The sequence below is a fragment of the Sarcophilus harrisii genome, chromosome 2 (genome assembly GCF_902635505.1).
Source record: "Sarcophilus harrisii chromosome 2, mSarHar1.11, whole genome shotgun sequence".
In the NCBI taxonomy this organism is placed as follows: domain Eukaryota; kingdom Metazoa; phylum Chordata; class Mammalia; order Dasyuromorphia; family Dasyuridae; genus Sarcophilus; species Sarcophilus harrisii.
The window spans coordinates 271,163,413-271,183,173 of NC_045427.1; the positions used below are offsets into that span (position 1 = coordinate 271,163,413).

The 19,761-nt window shown below is 37.4% G+C and overlaps 2 protein-coding genes across 3 annotated transcripts in view; one reads left to right on the plus strand and one right to left on the minus strand.

Annotated features, from left to right (window-relative positions):
- The window catches only part of AP4S1 (adaptor related protein complex 4 subunit sigma 1), a 55,429-nt gene extending 51,112 nt beyond the window's left edge, over positions 1 to 4,317 (minus strand). The window contains exon 1 of the mRNA XM_031952269.1: positions 3,942 to 4,317. The gene's annotated coding sequence lies outside the window, so the exon portion shown is untranslated. The remainder of the gene's footprint in view (positions 1 to 3,941) is intronic.
- STRN3 (striatin 3) overlaps positions 3,286 to 19,761 on the plus strand; it is an 82,149-nt gene continuing 65,673 nt past the window's right edge. For both annotated transcript variants that reach the window (XM_031952267.1, XM_031952268.1), the window contains exon 1: positions 3,286 to 3,817. In XM_031952267.1, the coding sequence (XP_031808127.1) occupies positions 3,509 to 3,817 (309 nt within the window). In that variant the 5' untranslated portion in view covers positions 3,286 to 3,508. The remainder of the gene's footprint in view (positions 3,818 to 19,761) is intronic.

Genomic DNA, 19,761 nt, shown 5'->3' on the forward strand with positions numbered 1-19,761 from the left:
GGTTGATCAATACATGTTAAATATGTTGAAGTATAAGTGAAATACAATATATGTATACATGTCCAAACAGTTATTTTGCTGTACAAAAAGAATCAGACTTTGAAATAGTGTACAATTAGCCTGTGAAGGAAATCAAAAGTACAGATGGACAAAAATAGAGAGATTGGGAATTCTATGTAGTGGTTCATAGTCATCTCCCAGAGTTCTTTCGCTGGGTGTAGCTGGTTCAGTTCATTACTGTTCTATTGGAACTGATTTGGTTCATTCTCATTGTTGAAGATGGCCACGTCCATCAGAATTGATCATCATATAGTATTGTTGTTGAAGTATATAATGATCTCCTGGTCCTGCTCATTTCACTCAGCATCAGTTCATGTAAGTCTCTCCAGCATGCAAATGTTTTGTAAATAAAACGCTATAATAATAATTAAAAAAAAAAAAACTGGGCTTTTGGCTATTCCCCAGATGATAAGCCATCTGCTTTCATCAATTTATTTATCCTCCAGGTCTCTTTCAGTTGTACTTTTCAAAACCCCAATTTTGTTTCAAGACTCAGTTTAGATGTCTCTTTCTTCTTTGAACTATATTACCAACTCCCTGAAGCTAAAAATGTTCCATCTCTTCTCAGTTATTGCTAGAGCACTATTGTGAAGATCTCCCCCATAACAAACATATTTATAGATATATATATGACTTATTCCACCCACCCCAGGAAATAATTTTTTTTTTTTTTGTATTTGTATATTCAGATAGGCTCTTAACACTGTGCTTTACACCTCTCTCTCGTCTTCAGTCTCTCCTTTTTTTTAGGGGGGGTAATTAAACTCAGAGGAGAGGTACTCAATCCCTCATAAAAAAAAAAAAAAAGTATTTACTCTAAGAGTTCAGACATTTTTAATAATAATGATTATCTGGATTCCCAGTCCATAAGAGACTGAAAGCAGCAAAGTGAGGGCCAGGATAAATTCTAGGGAAGGGAAGATTAACTGTTGAGGTTATTTTCAGAAGAGTGGGCCTCTGTGATGCTATTTAGGATTTTCTTTCTTTCTTTTTTTTTTTTTTTTAAATTATAGTAACTTTTTATTGACAGAATCCATGCCAGGGTAATTTTTTTTTACATTATCCCTTGCACTCACTTCTGTTCCGATTTTTCCCTCCCACCCTCCACCCCCTCCCCTAGATGGCAAGCATATTTAGGATTTTCTTGGCAAAGACACTGGAGTGGTTTGATATTTCCTTGTCTAGCTCATTTTACAGATGAAGAAATAGAGGCAAGCAGGATGAAGGGACTTGCTCAGGATCACACTGATAGTGCCTGAGTCTACTTTTGAACTCATGAAGATGAGTCTTCCTGACTTCAGGATGAGCAATTTATCCACTGTGCTGCCTAGCTGCTCTTAAGACTCTTATCCACTCTTTACAGAAAAATGTTGTCACTCTGATGATGTGGGCCATAGGACTGACTTCAGCACATCAAGCCAATCATGAATACTGGAGATTTTGTTCAGGTTATTAAAATCGCATTACCTACTTACTTGCCTCTCCACAGAATATGGGCAAAGCATTTGTGAATCTCATGGAAATGGGGCAAAGTTTGTTTAATTTCCTAGAGAATGGTTGGTGAGCCCACTTAAAAAGGTTATACAGTCCAATTATACTTAGGAAACCTGAAAATCTTATTTTTAGAGATCCCATCCAAAAATATACAGGTTCTTTTAAACAAGCAAATGATCCTTCAGACAGCTAACACGTTAAATAAGCCATTGCAATATCAAATGTTTATCTTAAAATTAGTTTATTAGCCTTAGTAAGGTAGGGGAAGACAGTAAGACAAATAAATTTTGATAGGGTGTGGCTTAAGGAAAATGGAAGGGGCAGAAAGAGGAACTGGAAGGCTCATGAATTGGAAAAAGCCCTGAATTTGAAGTAAGAAGGTATGGGTGCAAATCATGACCTCTGCTATTTATTTATCATGTACTTCTGACTTGATTTTTCTGGGCCTTAGTTTCTGCACTTATGAAATTAAAGCTTTGGGACTTACATGACTTGAGGGTTCTTGTAGCCTTAAAATCCTATTTAAAAGTGGTATCTGATGAGCTTAATGTTTATAAATTTTTATTGATAAACATTTGTGCCAAATTTGTGTAAAAAGTGATAAACATACCTCAAAAATGGTGGTTAAACGGGGACTCTCATCAAATGCATGTTATAAATACCATAAAAATCCTGTCTGATTTAACTGGGCATGTCTTCACTGCCCCGGAGAGAAGCGCGCCTCTCCCCAGCTCCCCTGGCCTCATATACCTAACGTCCACGCAAGCACCTGTGCCCGTGCCCCAGACTCTGAATGGCTAGGACCCGAAGCTCTGCAAGCTCAGGAAAGGCGTAGTGTTGAGGGGATTTCCGGAGTGGGGCTGGGAAGCCCAGGCAGAGAGGAGGACCCGAGGGGATTAGGAAAAGGAACTTTGGAGGCTGCCTTCCCTTCCCCCCTTCCACGTGCCCCACCCGTCACCCTCAGCAAAGTGCTCTGCACCAGACCCGAGACATAAAGGGGGGACAGGAGGAGAGAGTGCCCTCTCCCAGAGCGGGGACCGTCGTTCCCGGAGCGCAGGGAAGCGTCAAACTGGCCTCAAAGTCCGGAGGGGTCACTCTCTTGCCAAAAGAGAGACTCCCAAGGCCCTTCACGGAGAGGAAACTGGCATGGGCCACGAATCCGAGAGAGAGGCCCCGACACTCTGGGGCGGCGTGAACCACGCTAGGAATGCGAGAGAAATGCTAGGAATCCAGGGCTGGCAGGGGCCGGCGGCCGGCGGAAGAGCAAGAGCAAAACCGGTTTAGATCGGGTCCCTGGCAGCGGCCTCCCCGTCGGGACCACAGGGTTAGGTGCAGGGAAGCGAGTGGGGCGAGACGAGCTTACTCGGGAAACTGGCAAAGAGCAAAGTTCTGCAGTCCAGATTTTATCGCGCACCTCAAAGTGCGAGAAGGAGACGCTGGACACGGCCAAGAGACCAAAGACTAGTAGCAGAACTGAGCTGGGCTGGGGGGAGGGGAGGAAAGAGGAGACCCATAGCTCCTCCCACCTCGCGCCTTGGCCCCTCCCTTCCTCAGTGCGCTTGCGCAACGGCGGACCCGGACTCTATTTGGCTATAAGATTTGCGGCAACGGCATCCGCGTTGCTTACCCAGCATGCCGCGCGGGGGCGACGGCTCTACGACTACCCCTTTCCCTCCCCCGCCCCCCCCCACGTTACCCTCCTTTCCCCCTCCCATCCGCCCCCCCCTCCCTCCAGTGAGTGAGTGAGACGGGCAGATGGAGGAGGGACTGTAATGGCGGCGGCCGGCAGCTCCCTGCTCTGACCCGCGGCAGATACTTAGCAACGACCCCCTCCCCGCCCCTCTCCCCGCGGGCCGCCGCCCAGCCGCCCGCGCGGGGCCACCTTCCTCCCCCTTCCCCCCCGCCCCCAGCCGTCCGTGTTTCCCCCCGCGCCCCGGCTGGGGCCCCTCACACAATGGATGAGCTCCCGGGAGGAGGCGGCGGCGGCGGCGGCCCGGGAATGGCAGCCCCTCGGCAGCAGCAGCAGCAACAGGGGCCAGGGGTTAACATGAACCTACAATCGGGAGCCGGCGGAGGAGCGGCCGCCGGCGGAGGTCAGCCTACGGCGGCAGCGGCGGCGGAGAGCGCGGGCCCCTCTACGGGCCCGGAGCTGTCCCGGCCGCAGCAGTACACGATCCCGGGCATACTGCACTACATCCAGCACGAGTGGGCGCGCTTCGAGATGGAGCGGGCGCACTGGGAAGTGGAGCGGGCCGAACTGCAGGTAGCCGGCCTCGGGACCCCGGGGATGGGGGTGGGGAGAACGACGGGACCTCGACGGGAGGGTGGAGGGGGTGGGGCTCGCGCGGGGATCCCCGGCCTGAGGGCACCAGGTAAGCGAGACGTACCTTGGGGGGCCCGGGCCGAGGAGGACGAGCAGCAGCCGCAGGTCCTGGCAGGGGTCCCCTCCCCCTTCCTCCCTCCCGCCGCGGGAAGCCTTTTCCACGGCCCTTACTGGCTGCGCTGTGCGGGCTTCCTCGGGGCAGCCATTTTGGTTTCTAGTATGGCGTCCGCCGGGGTTTCTCCGGCGGCGGCGGCGGCGGCGGCCGCCCAACTTGGGAACCTGTGGTCCCGGGATGATCCCTCCGCCGAACCCCAGCGTGGGGGAGGGAGGACCGCGGCCGGAGGCGCGCGTTAGGCTGCCCTTAAGTCTTCCTCCTTTGGGCCAAAAACCCCTGTCCGGGACTTTGCCGGGCTCTTCCTCCTCCCCCTTTCTCCTCCTCCAAGCAGCCCCCCCCCCCCACCTGCCCTTTGACAGCTCCCCTCCCCTCCCCTCAGCATCCCGATTCTCTCCGAAAGGAATTTTAAAGTTTTTAATCCCCGCCTGTTGAACCTTGCTTAGGCGCCCCTGTACACCTATTTAGCGTCCCCTTCCCCCTCTCCCCTTGGGTCCCTAACAAGCTTCAACTTCGGGCCAACTCTTGAACTCCTGGATAAAGAACAATTCTTAAGTGACTTCTGGTTGCCTCTGAGACCCAAGCAGTCACTTCCTTCTGCCTTCTGTTTGCTACTTGGTGTTAGGCAAAAGGGAAAGGCAGATTGGATATAAATCTGGATGGAATAAAGAACAGATATTTGCATATTTCCAAGTCCCTTTTGGGGGAGGAAATGGAAAATGGAAGTTTACCTCATTTCGTCCTCAAAAATGGAATACGAGCGTGTTGCTTTTGTATTTGGGCAGGGGCTTGGATTTAAGACCCTATGTTGGTATGTTTGTTGGAGAAGAATATTTTAGTGGACATTACCAAAGTGTTTATTTTTAAGCCCCCTTCCAAGGCAAATTTAGGACTGGGGGAAGGGGGAAAACATCTCTGCTAGAAAGCACTGCACCTGTTATTTTTTTCTGACAAAAATATGTTTAGTTTGTGTGCAGTATTTTAGTTCAGTGTACATATACAGTATACACAACTAGAGTAATATAATAATGGAGTACAAATTACTCTGTTTAAAAAGATCTCATCTCAAATATCTAAATCAGGCCAATGACCTTTTGGAGCCAAAAAAAGAGTTTCTTGTCTTATCCTGAAGTCACAATATGAACTTAATGATTTTTTTTTCCAAGAAAAATTTTTATAATTCTGCTTTTGAAATTGTCTTTATCAAATTTTTGAATAAGATTATAGGATTTATTCTGTGTCCATCAGCTCTTTTTTGTAGCATTTGTGGATTTATCTCATATTTGATATAGTATTGAACTTTAAAAACACAAATTTTAAAAATGTTTTGCACCATTTTACATAGCAAAATCTTTTGAATAGTGAGGTAGACAGGTTTGAAACTGCAAGAAAAAAATTTAATAGGTACAATTCCATTTTTATATTGATGGTTTTGAAATGGAATAATGTAGTTTAAATATTGATGATCAGTATATCTTATAAGGAATTAAGTTTAGGATTTGTATTTTAGGAATTTTCTAAATAAGAGTTTGTCACTCTCAAAATGTAAATCAGGCAATAGAGATCTTATTGTTTTATTAGTGAAGTTAAGGATGTTGATCTTATAATGTCTATATTGACTTTGCCCTTTCTATCCTTTTTCTTTTTGATATTCCTTTTTCCTGTGCAGCAATCTATGCTCACCTGTTTGGGGAAAGTCTTGCTCATATCCTCATGTCCACAGAGGATGAGCCTAACCTATATACCCTGGGGAACTTCCTCTGGATTTCTTCACATTACAAAGGTTAACAAGTTAAGATTGCTTATTAGTTTTTACTTTTGTGGGTGACCAATCCAATTTTTTTCCTATTTTGTCTCTGATATCTAATAAACTGTATTCTGTGTAGCTCACACCCACTATATGCCTTTGCATTTGCCTCTAATTCTTCAAAAGTCTTTATACAAAGCAAAGATTTGAGGATTGTAGTTAGGTTCAAATTCTAGTTCAACCATTTACCAGTTATGTGAACCCATCCAAGTCACAGAACCTCTTTGACATCCAATTTTTCCCCTTTAATAAAAATAAGGGGGTTAAACTAGGTTATTTTAAAAGTTGCTGTCAGTTTTCTGTGATTCATCTATGATCCATTAGTCCGCAAATACACACTATTATTAGGACAGTGCAGTATTGTTAATTTAAAAGATGCATCTTAATTGAAGGAAAACTCGCCAAAAGCAGTTATTTTCCATAAGCAAAACAGCCTCTATTTCATATTACCAGTTCTGAGACTAGATTACTGTTCTTTTGCACAGTATTTCCAAAATAAATGTATTGATTGGACCAATTCTGTGGATTGTCCATCCAAGTCATTTCAATGGCAAATTCTTAAACTATCAAGGAAGCTGTATTGTAGTGGAATTAGTATTGAATTTGGAAACTTCGAATCTTGGTTTGAATCCTGACTTCTTCCTTTCTACTTCTTTAACATTGGGCAAGTCATTTCCCTGGTAAAGACCTCAGTTTTCTCATATGTAGAAGTAGGGGGTTAGATTAGTTACTCAAAATTTTGTTGTCTTAAGATTCTGCTTGCTAATAAAATTTCAGCAGAATGCTTTTGCCTTTAGTAACTTAGTTTTTCAAGACAGCATAATTTCTGTTTTGAACCAGACATTGTGTTGCTTTTGGGGTAGAAAAAATTCTTTGTTTCTCTAATGAATTGTGAAAGTAATTTATCTTTCAGATGTAAAATTGGATTAATGAACTAGCTATTAATTTTTTCAATTTTACTACTAACCTATTGAGATTCTTTAACTTAAAAGTTTTTATTGGTGTTTTTACCCTTTGTATTTTAAAAAGTGTACCTGTTGAAATTCATGTCATTATTTGATCATGAAATTCATGTCAATGTCATGACACATTAAGAAGTGTCATTGCATTTCTAATTACAGATTTCTTTTCTGATTTATTATTTGTTTTAAACGTTGTCTTTTTAAATTTTGAGTTCTAAATTTTCTCATAGCCCTTCCCCCAGCCACTGAGGTGAATAGTATGTTATCCATGTGAAGTCATGCAAAACAATTATTGGTCATATTTCAAAAAAAAAGGAAAAATGAAGTAAGAAAGAAAAGTTTGTACTCAGTTCATTAGTGCTTTCTCCCGAGGTGAATAGCATTTTTTCAACATTGAGTCCTTTGGAATTATCTTGGATCATTGTATAGTTTATCATTACAACATTGCTGTTTTCCTGCTAATTGTAAATTTATGTATTTGAAAGACAAATTTAATAGAATTAAAATATAAATTATATTACTATTGACTAAAACTTAGTATATGTGAAATTATATGGTAATCTTTTAATATGTAAACTTTCCCCCTCACTTTGGAAAAGATACTGTGGAACTTAAGTATTGGTTTATTCTTTGTGAACAGGAATTTGACTTGAATCTGTTAAATCACTAAGTTTATTTTGTATATATATCCTATTTTTACTTTGTGGATATGTTTTATCTGTGAAACACTTACTTTCTTGAGGGAAGCGATTGCCCACTTTTGTTTTCGTATGACTGTTATCTGGGCAGTAATTGGTGACCTCTTTACATACACATTGGTCCACTGATTATTGAGCTGTTGAGTGCTACCTCTACTAAGGCAGTCAAACTTCGGAAACTTGAAAGTTCTGGAGAAATGCTTGAGGCACTGACGTGTGTGTGTGTGTGTGTGTGTGTGTGTGTGTGTGTGTGTGTGTGTGTCTCATGTTAGTTCTCTCCTTCCTATAACACTGCCTTTGGAAAAATAGGACCTTAATACTTGCTTGCATGATTGTTATAATAGATTTTGTTGCAGAATTACTAAGTTTATCTCGCAAAATATTCCACAGTCAACTAAAAGGCATAACATATTTGGTTGTTACTATTGGACTTCTCTAAATCAGTTTTGATTTAGCCCCTTTGACTGGCTCTAGTTTTTGTTATGCCTTTCCTTTAATTAAACTTAACTTGTAATTCCTAATTTTGTAGTTCTTATTGTTTCTGTTTATGGTGCACATATGTGGCTTCTTCTTTCCTATTTTATTTAGTACTTTAGGAATCTTTGTACCTCATATGTATATATAACATGGTAATTGGTCACTTCATTAAGTGAAAATTTTAAAGCTCCTGGTGGTGTTCTCCAGATTTTTTAGGCTTGTTCTTAGATGGGAAATACAGCCTATAGTTGTGCCTGTACTCTTTAAAAGTCTTTCCAGTTTAATGGAAAATGCTGCTAGATCTTAAATTGTGGTGTTATGGATTTCAGGAATTTCTGGGTTAGTTGGTTGAGGACCATTTGACATTAGCAGAATATATCTTCTATAAGTTATAACTACATTTGAAACGAATATAATTTATAAAATGTGCTACAGATAGCACTGTTGAAATGAAGTCTTTATTACTTTATGGTTGTTTAGTAATTTTTTATTCATATTTGACTCTGTGATCCTATTTGGGATTTTCTTGGCAAAGATACTGTAATAGTTTGCCATTTCTTTTTCTGGGTTTTATAGATATGAAGATTGAGGCAGTTAAAATAACTTTCCCAAGGATACCCAGCTAGTAATTTTTGAGGCCAAATTAGCCTTCCTTTTTACTCTGCTTTTTAGAATTTAATATTTCCTTAAAAATTCATCTCAAAAGCAGCCCCATCTACACAGGAGGCCTTTATTGTTTCCTTTGACTATTTGTGTTTGTAAACTACTTGTGTATATCTTCAACCCTGTGATTTCATTCATTGGTGTAGTAAGTTCCTGGTGAAAGAAATTCCTCCACTAAATAAATCAGATCAACATTTCTTCAGTTTAAAGTCCAAAAGCTTCTTGGGAACTTGCTTAATACTGGAACTCATTATCGGAAGTGGGATTTGAACTAGGTCTTCCTGATTGGAAGTTTTCTATTCACCACCCTCAGCCTCATATCTTTTAACTGTCTCAGACATTTATTAGGTGTGTGACCTTGGGCAAATTACTTAACTCAAGATTTCTCAACTCTAAAATAGGGATAAAAGTAGCATCTACTTTAAAGGGTTTATGAGGATCAAATGAGATATTATCTGTAAAGTCTTTATTACTAACTTGGCACATAGTAGGCACATAATGCATGTTCCCTCCCTTTCTTTTTTATGTCAAGAACTGTTTTTTGATGTTTCCAATATCAACACTAAGCTAGTAACATTGTAGCTAATTAATCAGTGTCCGTTTTGATTGGTAATGGGATATTGGTGTAATAATGTTTGACTGGAGCATAGTTTATTCATAGAGAAGCTAAAAATGGCATATTCTTCCTATCACAACCTAACTTCTACTTGTACGTTAGAGGAGTTTGAACTTTTTCCATAAAAAAAGGTTGAATTATTTAAATTTTTTGAATAGCAGAATGATATGATTTGCATCTTGCTCTAGGATTGGAATTCTTGGGGTCTGAACTTGTGGTGGTTGTTGGTTTTTTTTTTTTTTTTTGGTGGCAGGATTTCAATGAAATTATTTTCCTTTGTAATCTTCCGTTATTTATGTTTTTTAAAATAGTTTTCTAAAAAGAGGTCCTAGACTTCCCTAGGCTTGGAGTCAGGAAGATCTGATTTCAAATTTCTGCCTCAAATATTTACTATCTGTGTGACCCCAAGACAAGTTAACCTCTATTTGCCTTATCTGTAAAATGGGGGCAGATTCGAGAAGGAAATGGCAAACCAATCCAAAATCTTTGTTAGGGTAAACCAAATGAACAAAATACCATGGGCTCGCATTAGAAATGGGAGGCAAAAATTTGTTTTGTAGCTGTTATAATGGTGCAAAAACTAATAAAATCCTGAAATAGAGTAATAGCTATGAAAGCAAAAAGGAAAGGTGAATGGGGTGTATTGCAAAAGGAGAGTAGATAGGATTTTGCAATTAAATAGATAAGAATGGGTGATTAAGAGAATGGAAAAAAGGAGTCAAAATAATATTAAGATATTGAACATGATAAATGAGGTGAATTAATTTGGGAATTTTAAGTTTTGGGGTATATCCAATAGTACATGGTTACATGTACACACAATGTTATAGTACATACCAACGGTACATTCAAGTGGAGATAGCTAGTAACTGCAAATTAAGGACATGTGTTCAAGAGGTAAACCCCCATGTTGTGCTAATAGCCTACAGTTAGTGTATACTCTCTTAAAAGGAGTTGGGTTTTTTGTTTTGTTTACAGCATAGCTAGTATGAAAATATTTTGCATGATTTTACATATATAAATGATATATTTCTTGCCTTCTCAGGAAGTGGGGGAAGGACTTGAGAAAAGGAGAAAATTTAGAACTCAGAATTTTCAAAATGTTAAAAATATACATAATATATATTTTTTAAAGTTTGGTGAAGGGGAGACAGAAGAGTATAGTTGGAGAGAAAATGTATAAATGATATTTCTTGCCTTCTCAACAGGTGAATAAAGAACTTTAGAAAGGGAGAGAACTTGGAATTCAGAATTTTCAAAATGTTAAAAATATATACCTTTTTTTTTTTTTAAAGTTTGGTGAAGGGGAGAAAGAGCACAGTTGGAGAGATTAGGGGATTTCAGAGTTCATTATATTACAGACAGGGAGCTAAGTGAGTGGATTGAGCTCTGGGCCTGGGATCTGGAAGACTCTTGGGTTTAAATGCAGCCTCAGACAACTAGCTATGCCGGATATACCTGGGCAAAGCACATAATTTGAATCAATTTCTTCAGTTGCAAAATGGGGATAATCGCACTTGCCCAGCAGATTTGTTGTGAGAATCAAGTAAGGTACTTGTTAAAATACTTAGTACAGTGCTTGGCACAAAGTAGGTGATACATAAATGCTTATCTCTCCTCCCCCTCTCCACTAAAATGATTGAATTGTAATTCTATAAGTGAATGGAAGTAACTTTGCAAAGTGAGAATTTTGATATACTAGAATATGTCCCCCTGATCTTTGGGGAGGGAGGAGGAGTGGACCTGGATTAGAAAAACCCTGAATTTCAACCCCTCCCAGCTCTGGGAAGACTACCTGGTTCTCTCACAATAATATTGTTAGGTGCTAGGACTGCTTGCCATCGTGGGGAGAGAGGGTGGAGGGAGGGAGGGGGAAAATCGGAACAGAAGTGAGTGCAAGGGACAATGTAAAAAATTACCCTGGCATGGGTTCTGTCAATAAAAAGTTATTTAATAATAAAAAAAAAAAGAAATGAAAACAGAACCAGGAGAACAATGTATACAATGATAACAATATGGTAGACAAACAAGAATTAGAAAATCTGATCAGTGTAATGACCAACCCTAATTTCAAAAGACTTAATGGTAAAATATGCAACTTACCTCCTTAAGTTAGAGAAAAAAACTGTGAATGACAAATATATTTCTTTGAATGTAATCAATACAGAAAAAAATTTTTTGTTTGACTATTAAAAAAAATACTGTTAGGTGGATCCTAAAAGTAGTATCAGAAATGAGAAAACTGAACTCTCAGCATGGTTAAGTGACTTGCCTTATGGCTACTAAGTTCTTTGTGCTTTCTACTTTCATGTTATATTATTCAGTAAAATCTGTCCCTATAACTTGACTGGCTGGTTCTGGTGTTACCTTTTGAAACAATAATTGAGGACACATTCTTTTCTACATGACTACACTTTAAGTATGTATGTCTTCCCTGGCTCAATCTATCTAGTCTTTTTTTCCCTCTAAGCATCCTTAGTATGTGTGTGTGTTAAATTTTTCTAACTGCCCCTTGTATTAAATGGTTTTCAGAAATCTCAACATCTCAGTGCATTTTTGACCTAAATTAATTCATTTTAAATTCTACTGTATTGCACAGAAGAAAGCCATGAATTGTAACTGTACACTAAATTGTGAACAATATAGCCTAAGATTCCATTTGTAGTAGGATTGTACTAGTTTTTATTGAGTTTATGATCAAATAAAATCCTGCAAATTCTTTTTTATATGAATTTTTATTTTTCCAGGTATTCCTGACATATTAGGCAATCACTCTTTTTCAGTTTAAATGCAGCACTTTATTTTTATCTGTCTTAAATTTCATCTTATTGGGTTCAGCATTTATTCTAATCTAATCATTTTGGTTCCTGAGTCTTTTAAGTGGATTCTCTTTCCCAGTTGTGAAATCTGTAGATTTTATGTTTTCCATGTCTTTGTCCAAATCGACATTTAATGAATCAATCAAGGCAAAATTATTTGATCTGAGAATATCGAGCTTCCTTTGGATTTTTTAGCATCAATCCATTAATGGAAATTCTTTGTGTACAATTGTTCAGCCAACTACTTACTACCCAAGAGCCAGATTAATTTGATCATTTCTACACTCTTCTTGACTCTGAAGTCTCCCAAGTTTGTTAATTCTGGGCAGATGATTGACAGACCTATATAGTCTACCCAACTCTATTTCCAGAGCTTTTGTCTTCCATGATTAGTTGCCTTTTGAGACATTATAGAGCTGTGGCAAATTTGATGTTCCCAACCTATCTTCTAGACTTGTTGCTGAAGACAGTTCTAGGTTTGTCAACTCAGTATTGTTCTTGATTCTTTTTGAATTAGTTTGCTAGATCTTGCTTACACTCCCGCCCTCCCCCTTTAAACTTTATCATCTCTTACCTATATTGTTGCAGCAGCCTTGTAATTGGCCTTTCTCACTCAAAATCTCTCTTCACTTCAGTTTATATTCACAGTTGCCAATAATTTTCCTTAAGTGCCTATCTGACAGTGTATCTCCTTTATTTAATTAAACTAGTGGCTTTCTAATGCTTCTATGATAAAATACACTCTTTAGCTTTTAAATCCTTTTACAACTTGACTTTAGCCATTGTTCCCCCCAGAATCACTCTATAGCACCAGGTAATATCACTTGTATCAATAGATAACTCTTTGGGTTATGCCTGTTCCCCTCTGCTTAGGCCTTATTCTCTGAAGCCTCTTGAAAGATGTTGGAAACCAAGAGAGTGGTGATGAAATAGTAAATGTGTGGGGAATAATGTTCTGGTTTAAGGGTGAGGATTATCCTTTAGGTTTCTACCTTCTGTAAAGATAAAGTTGAAGTTGTAAATTATACAATGTTCTGTAGTTAGCTTTTTCTCAGAGCCTTTATCTTGACTGAGTCCTTGGAGCCTTGGAGGTCTATCTTAGACAATTCTTCCTCACCACTCCCCATTGTCAGCCCTTCAATAAATTAGGTCTTAGCTTAAGGTTCTAATTTAGTGCCCTATGATATGCATCTTTTGGCCTATGTTTTCAGTTCCCATAATTCTAAGAACTTTTTTGGTTCCTTAAATTTCTGAATGAATCCCAAGTACATTTGTCAAGCCTTGACTGTTATTATTCCTTTGTTTATTCACTCTAGTTAACTATAACAAAAGGAATCGAGGTTAACTTGTAACTTGATAACTAGTTCTTTATGAATCCTTTTGAGTTTAATAATCACCTTTACCTTTTCTAAATGCTTAAATAATTTTAGATAGAAATTTTTAGGATTTTGATTGAAATCCATGTTATACAACAAACCTGTGAAGTGGGTAAAACAGTTTGTATTTCCATATTACAAATGAGAATGATGAAACTGAAAGAAATTAAAATGACTCTTTCAAAGTTGCATAGCGAGTAAAGTGGCAAAGGATTTGAATGTACTTAGTTTTCATTGCCAATATTTTTCTATTATACCACATTTTATCTCATTTTAAAGTGGCTTGGATACTCTTATATGCTTTCATTCTAGGTTTTGAGTTTCTCTTGCCATATTTTGTAATTGCTTAATTAAGAAATGCTTTGTCTTTTCTGAGGAAAATTTGAATTCGAATAATTATGACTTTTATTTTTAATCCTATTATCCTCTATCTTCCATTATCCTGTTACTGAAGTCTTGATAGTGGTCCATTTCTTGCTCATCATCTTGCTCTTAACAAAACCTTAAAAAGTCTTTTAGCTTTTAGGCTGTTTTAATTGTAGGGCAAATCTGTGTTCATTTAGCTTTTGTCTTCTTGACTGTTTTCTTAGAGAGCCACTTTTCCCTTTGACCTTGGTTATACAACCAATTTCCATTAAAAGAAAACTAATCAGCTTTATGAATAATCATTTTGGTGTCTGAAGGTAATTCATTTTATGTTTTTCTTTGAGTCTATACAACTCTGACATATCAACTTACATCTCTCAAGTTGGCTAAGATGACAGGAAAAGATAATGATAAATGTTGGAGGGGATGTGGGAAAACTGGGACACTAATACATTGTTGATGGAGTTGTGACCTGATTTCAACCATTCTGGAGAACAGTCCAGTGCATAAAAGGGCTATCAAAACTGTGCATATGGTTTGATCCGGCAGTGTCTTCTCTACTGAGTGTATCCCAAAGACATCTTAAAAATAGGAAAGGATCCACATGTGCAAAAATATTTTTAACAACTCTTTTGGTAGTGGCAAGAAATTGGAAAATGAATAGATACCCATCAGTTGGGAATGGCCAAAAAAAGGTATGGAATATGAATGTAATGGATTATTATTGTTCAATAAGAAATGATCAGCAGGATGATTTCAGAAAAGCCTGGAGAAACTTAAATGAACTGATAATAAGTGAAGTAAGTAGAACAAGAAAACAGTTGTACACAGCAACAAGATTAAGTGATGATCAACTGTGATGAATTTGGTTCTTTCCAACATCTAGTTGGTTCAAGCCAATTCCAAAAGAATTGTAATGGAGAGAGCCATCCACATCCAGAGAGAAAACTATGATGACTGAGTGTGGATCAGATAGTATTTTCACCTTTTTTTGGTTATTGTTTGCTTGCTTTTTTTTTTTTCCCTTTCTCTTTTTTTCCTTTTTTGATCTAATTTTTCTTGTGCAGCATGATAAATGTGGAAATATGCACAGAAGAATTACACATTTTTAACCTACATTGGATTACTTGCTATCTAAGGGAGGAGTTGGGGGAGAGAAATTTGGAGCATAAGGTTTTGCAGGGGTGAATGTTGAAAACTCTTTGCATGTATTTTGAAAATAAAAAACTATTAAAAATTTTTTTGAAAGAGTCTTGCTATCTTTTGTTATGAAAAAATCTACTTCCCAAAGATTAGGCTAGGTATCTTGCTATATCTTAGCTCCAAGATGAGTCCAAGATAATCTATATTGTTAATGACTTTTTTCCTTTTTAATCAGTATTGAGTACAGAGTATTTGTATCCCTTATTGCTTCTAGAGATCAAATTAAAATTTATTTCGTTTAAATGAATATATGAAACAATATGATGAGTCTTTAGTAGAAAAAATGATAACATGGAATCATTTTATTAACATAAACCACCTTACATGTAAGGATGAGGCAGTTAGGATTAAATGACTTTCATAGGGTTACATAGTTAGTGTCAAGTGTCTTCAGTCTTCCTGACTTCAGAACTCATACTCTGTCCACTGAGTCATCTAGCTGCCCCCTTACACTTTTAACAGAATTTGATTGAATAGCTAAATATTAACTTTTGTATATGCCCAAATTATTTCAAATTTCAAGGATCTGTGATTTTATTGATATAGCAGTAGTAAGACATGAAGATGATTTGAAGTGTTTGGGACAAGACATGGTGACTGTTAGAATTTAGATTGTGCTTGCATGACAGTCATAAATATAATTTATTATGCTAGTTTTGTGTTGTTGTTATAATGTGAGCCCGACATTTCCTCCACTACTAGTGAAATTATTTTAAAAAATTTTTTATCTGGAAAAAACACTTTTTTTTTTGGCATTCTTTACAAAGTTTATTATTATTTTTTTCTTTTGAGTGACTTATTACATCTTTTTATTTACAAGATATATGCATAGGTAATTTTTCAGCATTGACGATTGCAAAACCTTTTGTTCCAACTTTTCCCCTCCTTCCCCCCCACCCCTTCTCTCAGATGGCAGATTGACCAATAAATGTTAAATATGTTAAAGTATAAATTAAATACAATATATGTATACATGTCCAAACAGTTATTTTGCTGTACAAAAAGAATCAGACTTTGAAATAGTGTACCATTAGCCTGTGAAGGAAATAAAAAATGCAGGTGGACAAAAATAGAGGGATTGGGAATTCTATGTAGTGGTTCATAGTCATCTCGCAGAGTTCTTTCAGTGGGTGTAGCTGGTTCAGTTCATTACTGCTCTATTGGAACTGATTTAGTTCATCTCATTGTTGAAGAGGGCCATGTCCATCAGAATTGATCATCATATAGTATTGTTGTTGAAGTATATATTGATATCCTGGTCCTGCTCTTTCACTCAGCATCAGTTCATGTAAGTCTCCAGGCCTTTCTGAAATCATCCTGCTGGTCATTTCTTACTGAACAATAATATTCCATAATATTCATATACCACACTTTATTCAACCATTCTCCAATTGATGGGCATCCACTCAGTTTTCAGTTTCTGGCCACTACAAAGAGGGCTGCCACAAACATTCGTGGACATACAGGTCCCTTTCCCTTCTTTAAAATCTCTTTGGGATATCAGCCCAGTAATAACACTGCTGGATCAAAGGGTATGCACAGTTTGATAACTTTTTGATTATAGTTTCAAATTGCTCTCCAGAATAGCTGGATGTATTCACAATTCCACCAACAATGTACCAGTGTCCCTGTTTTCCCACATCCCCTCCAAAATTCCGCGTTATCTTTCCCTGTCATTCTAGCCAATCTGACCAGTGTGGAGTGGTATCTCAGAGTTGTCTTAATTTGCATTTCTCTGATTTATAATGACTTGGAGCATCTTTACATATGGCTAGAAATAGTTTCAATTTCTTCATCTGAGAATTGTCCGTTCATATCCTTTGACCATTTATCAATTGGAGAATGGCTTGGAAAAAAACTTTTTTGAGAAGAGACTCCTGAAATGAAATTAAATGCAATTTCAAATATCATTCAAGTTAAAATAAAGGCCAGTGAAACTTTGGCAAGACTGTTCTTAAATGCTATGATTTTTGTTTGTTTGTTTGGCCTTGTTTTGTTTACCTGTCCATGTAATAGCTATTTAGTAGTATTTGTCAGCTGTTAAATTCAAGCCATCTGCTGCGGATCTCAACATTTCATCATAATGGGAATATCAGTGATACAGACGGATCACAACTCATCCATGCCTATATGCTCCCAAAAGTTCATCAGAGAAAACTTAGTAAGCTGTGGGTCTTAATTTCCTTGACTTTAAAACAAAGCATTATTGCTCTATCAAATCACATGACTAGTCTATCATCTTGCTTAATTCATTTTATTTGATTCCTTGATCACATCCTTTATAGAAGTGATGTCAAACTCAAATAGAAATGGATCCTTGCCGGCTGGAGTTTTAGAAAACCACAAGTATTAGCAATACCTATGTTGTATTGTATTTTTATTTCTTTTCTTAACTATTTCCTAATCATAGGTAATTTCATTTCACTGCAGTCCAGAGTTTTGACACCTCTACTTTACAAGTCTTTTGCTTAAATCTTGTTTGTAATGTTTCATTCTGTTACTGTCTACTATATACCTCCCTCTTTGGATCAGTCAGTCAAGTTCTTATTCAAGGCCTGTCTCCTATGTGCCAGGACCTACCACAGTGTTAACTACTAGGGATACAAAATTCACTGAATGAATAGTTCTTTCTTGAAAGGACCTTTTTTTTGATAGTCGATTTCAGAAAGTTCTTCATGACTTGCAACACTAGGTTAAAGCAACACTAGGAAAATGTTGGTTTTTTAGAAAGACCTTTAGTTAACAAATCCTTGAAATTTGAAATAATTTAGCTGTATAACATTTTTTGAAATACTATTTTAAGAATTTGGGGAATCTTTAGAAGAACTTTTCAGTTTCCCAAAAGTTTTTCAGCTCATTCTTCCTGCCACGTTTTAGACTCAATTCATTATTTGTATTGTCCAAGATATATTTACTCATATTGTTTATTGTCTTTTCAATTGCATGTTGTAGTATAATCCCCAAAGTGGGTGGTGGCTTGATTCCAAAGGGTGTGTGATAAACTAGAGGATGTGAAATTGGGTCCTATCCTACCTTCTCAATATTGAGTTGTAGAACTTGTCTCCAACAATCACACTTACCCTTACCCCCTAATATTTCCTTGCAATGCCCTCTTATGCAAGCTGTCTTCTCTCCCATCCCTAGTCTGATTTCGCAAGATCAAAAAAGTTTGAATCCTATTTATTGAGACATTAGATACTCATATACTTAATTTTTCCTGTGTGAATAGTTTGGTCATTATAAAGTGATATAAAACCTTTTCCCATGTTTTCTTAGGTGTGGCTTGACCCAATTTTTACTCTATCATCCAGAAAGAAATAAGAGAATCTGAAGAAGTTCATCATCTCTAGTAGAGTTTTAATTGGACCTCCTAAGTGACAGGGGGGGGACATTTCTGGGAAGGATACTTTAATATTTCCCTTGATTGAACTATAGGCATATAAAGTGAAGGTAGAGATGTGGATAGGAAGCATCTGAATGAACACTTTGAAGTTTTTTGAATAACATTTTTAAAATCTGATAAAGAATGTTTTAACTAGCACAGCCATGTCACCATTTGGCTGCTAATATTTATTACAAAGTATTTGTTTTTTAACATGAGGAAAGCTTATTTGTCATTAGTTTATTATCTTACAGCATTATCCTATTGTTAGAATGGAAAATATCATGTAATGAGCAAATGTCGGTTATCTCTTCATTTCTTTTACTTGAATAATTTTACTAGAATTTGACATATCTTCCCTTTAGCAAGTCTATGATGTGTTCAAAATATTTTTCTTTTCTATAGAATTTTGAGTCATTTAAACAAGTTAGTTTGTGTAAGATGTTATTGAAAAAGGCATAACACTTTAAACAGTATTTGAGATATTTTATTTAACAAAAAGTCAAATCACCAAACATTTGGTGCCTATTAGGTACCAGAAACTATGTTAAACACTGGCAAATTTAAATTTGATTTAGAAACAACCTTTCTCAAGGAGTTTCCTATTCGAATAGGTGAGGTGAAGTAATAGGCAATAACCATGGTGAGGTAATCTAGAGAGGGGCTGAACTATTTTTAAGTGGAAAGCATATCATAGAAAATAGTGTTGGATTTTTTTTTCTTTTCAGAAGGAGGGAGAGAGGATGAAAAATAATTATTAGCCAGACAATTTTTGTAATAGTAGACTTGGTGTATGTGGAAGATTTTTATCAGATTCTTTTACGTCTTAGACAGTTATAAGAGTGTATCTTTAAGGTCTATATAAAAGAAAAAAAGTAATTTTTTTTTTCAAAAAATCAATGAAAGTAACAAGATTTTAGCATTTTGGAAAAATTGATCAAATTTAATATGATAAAACTTAATAGAAGTAAATGTATAATTCTGTACTTTATGAATTATTACTACTGGTTCTAGAAACCTATACAAGGAGAGGATGGGTATGGCACCGATTATGTGAAAAAGACATTTGGGTTTTGGTTAAATGAAAGAGTAGCATGAATCATCAGGGTGATGTAACTGCCAAAAGAGTCATTTTAGGCTTCATTAATAGTGTCCTTAATACAGTAGGCAGTAGTCACATGGTATTCTGTTGATATAATTGGATTAGTGTTCCTTTTTGGGCACCACATGTTAAAAGGAGTGCTGGAAGTTGGATCTCAGCAAGAAAAATGTAACTAGAATGGGGAAGCAAATTAAAACTGTCATAGATGAATTTATTGAGATGAGTTTATTGTGGTAAACATATGATTTGGGAGAGACATAATTCTTTAACTATTTGAAGTATTGATTTGTACAAGAACTTA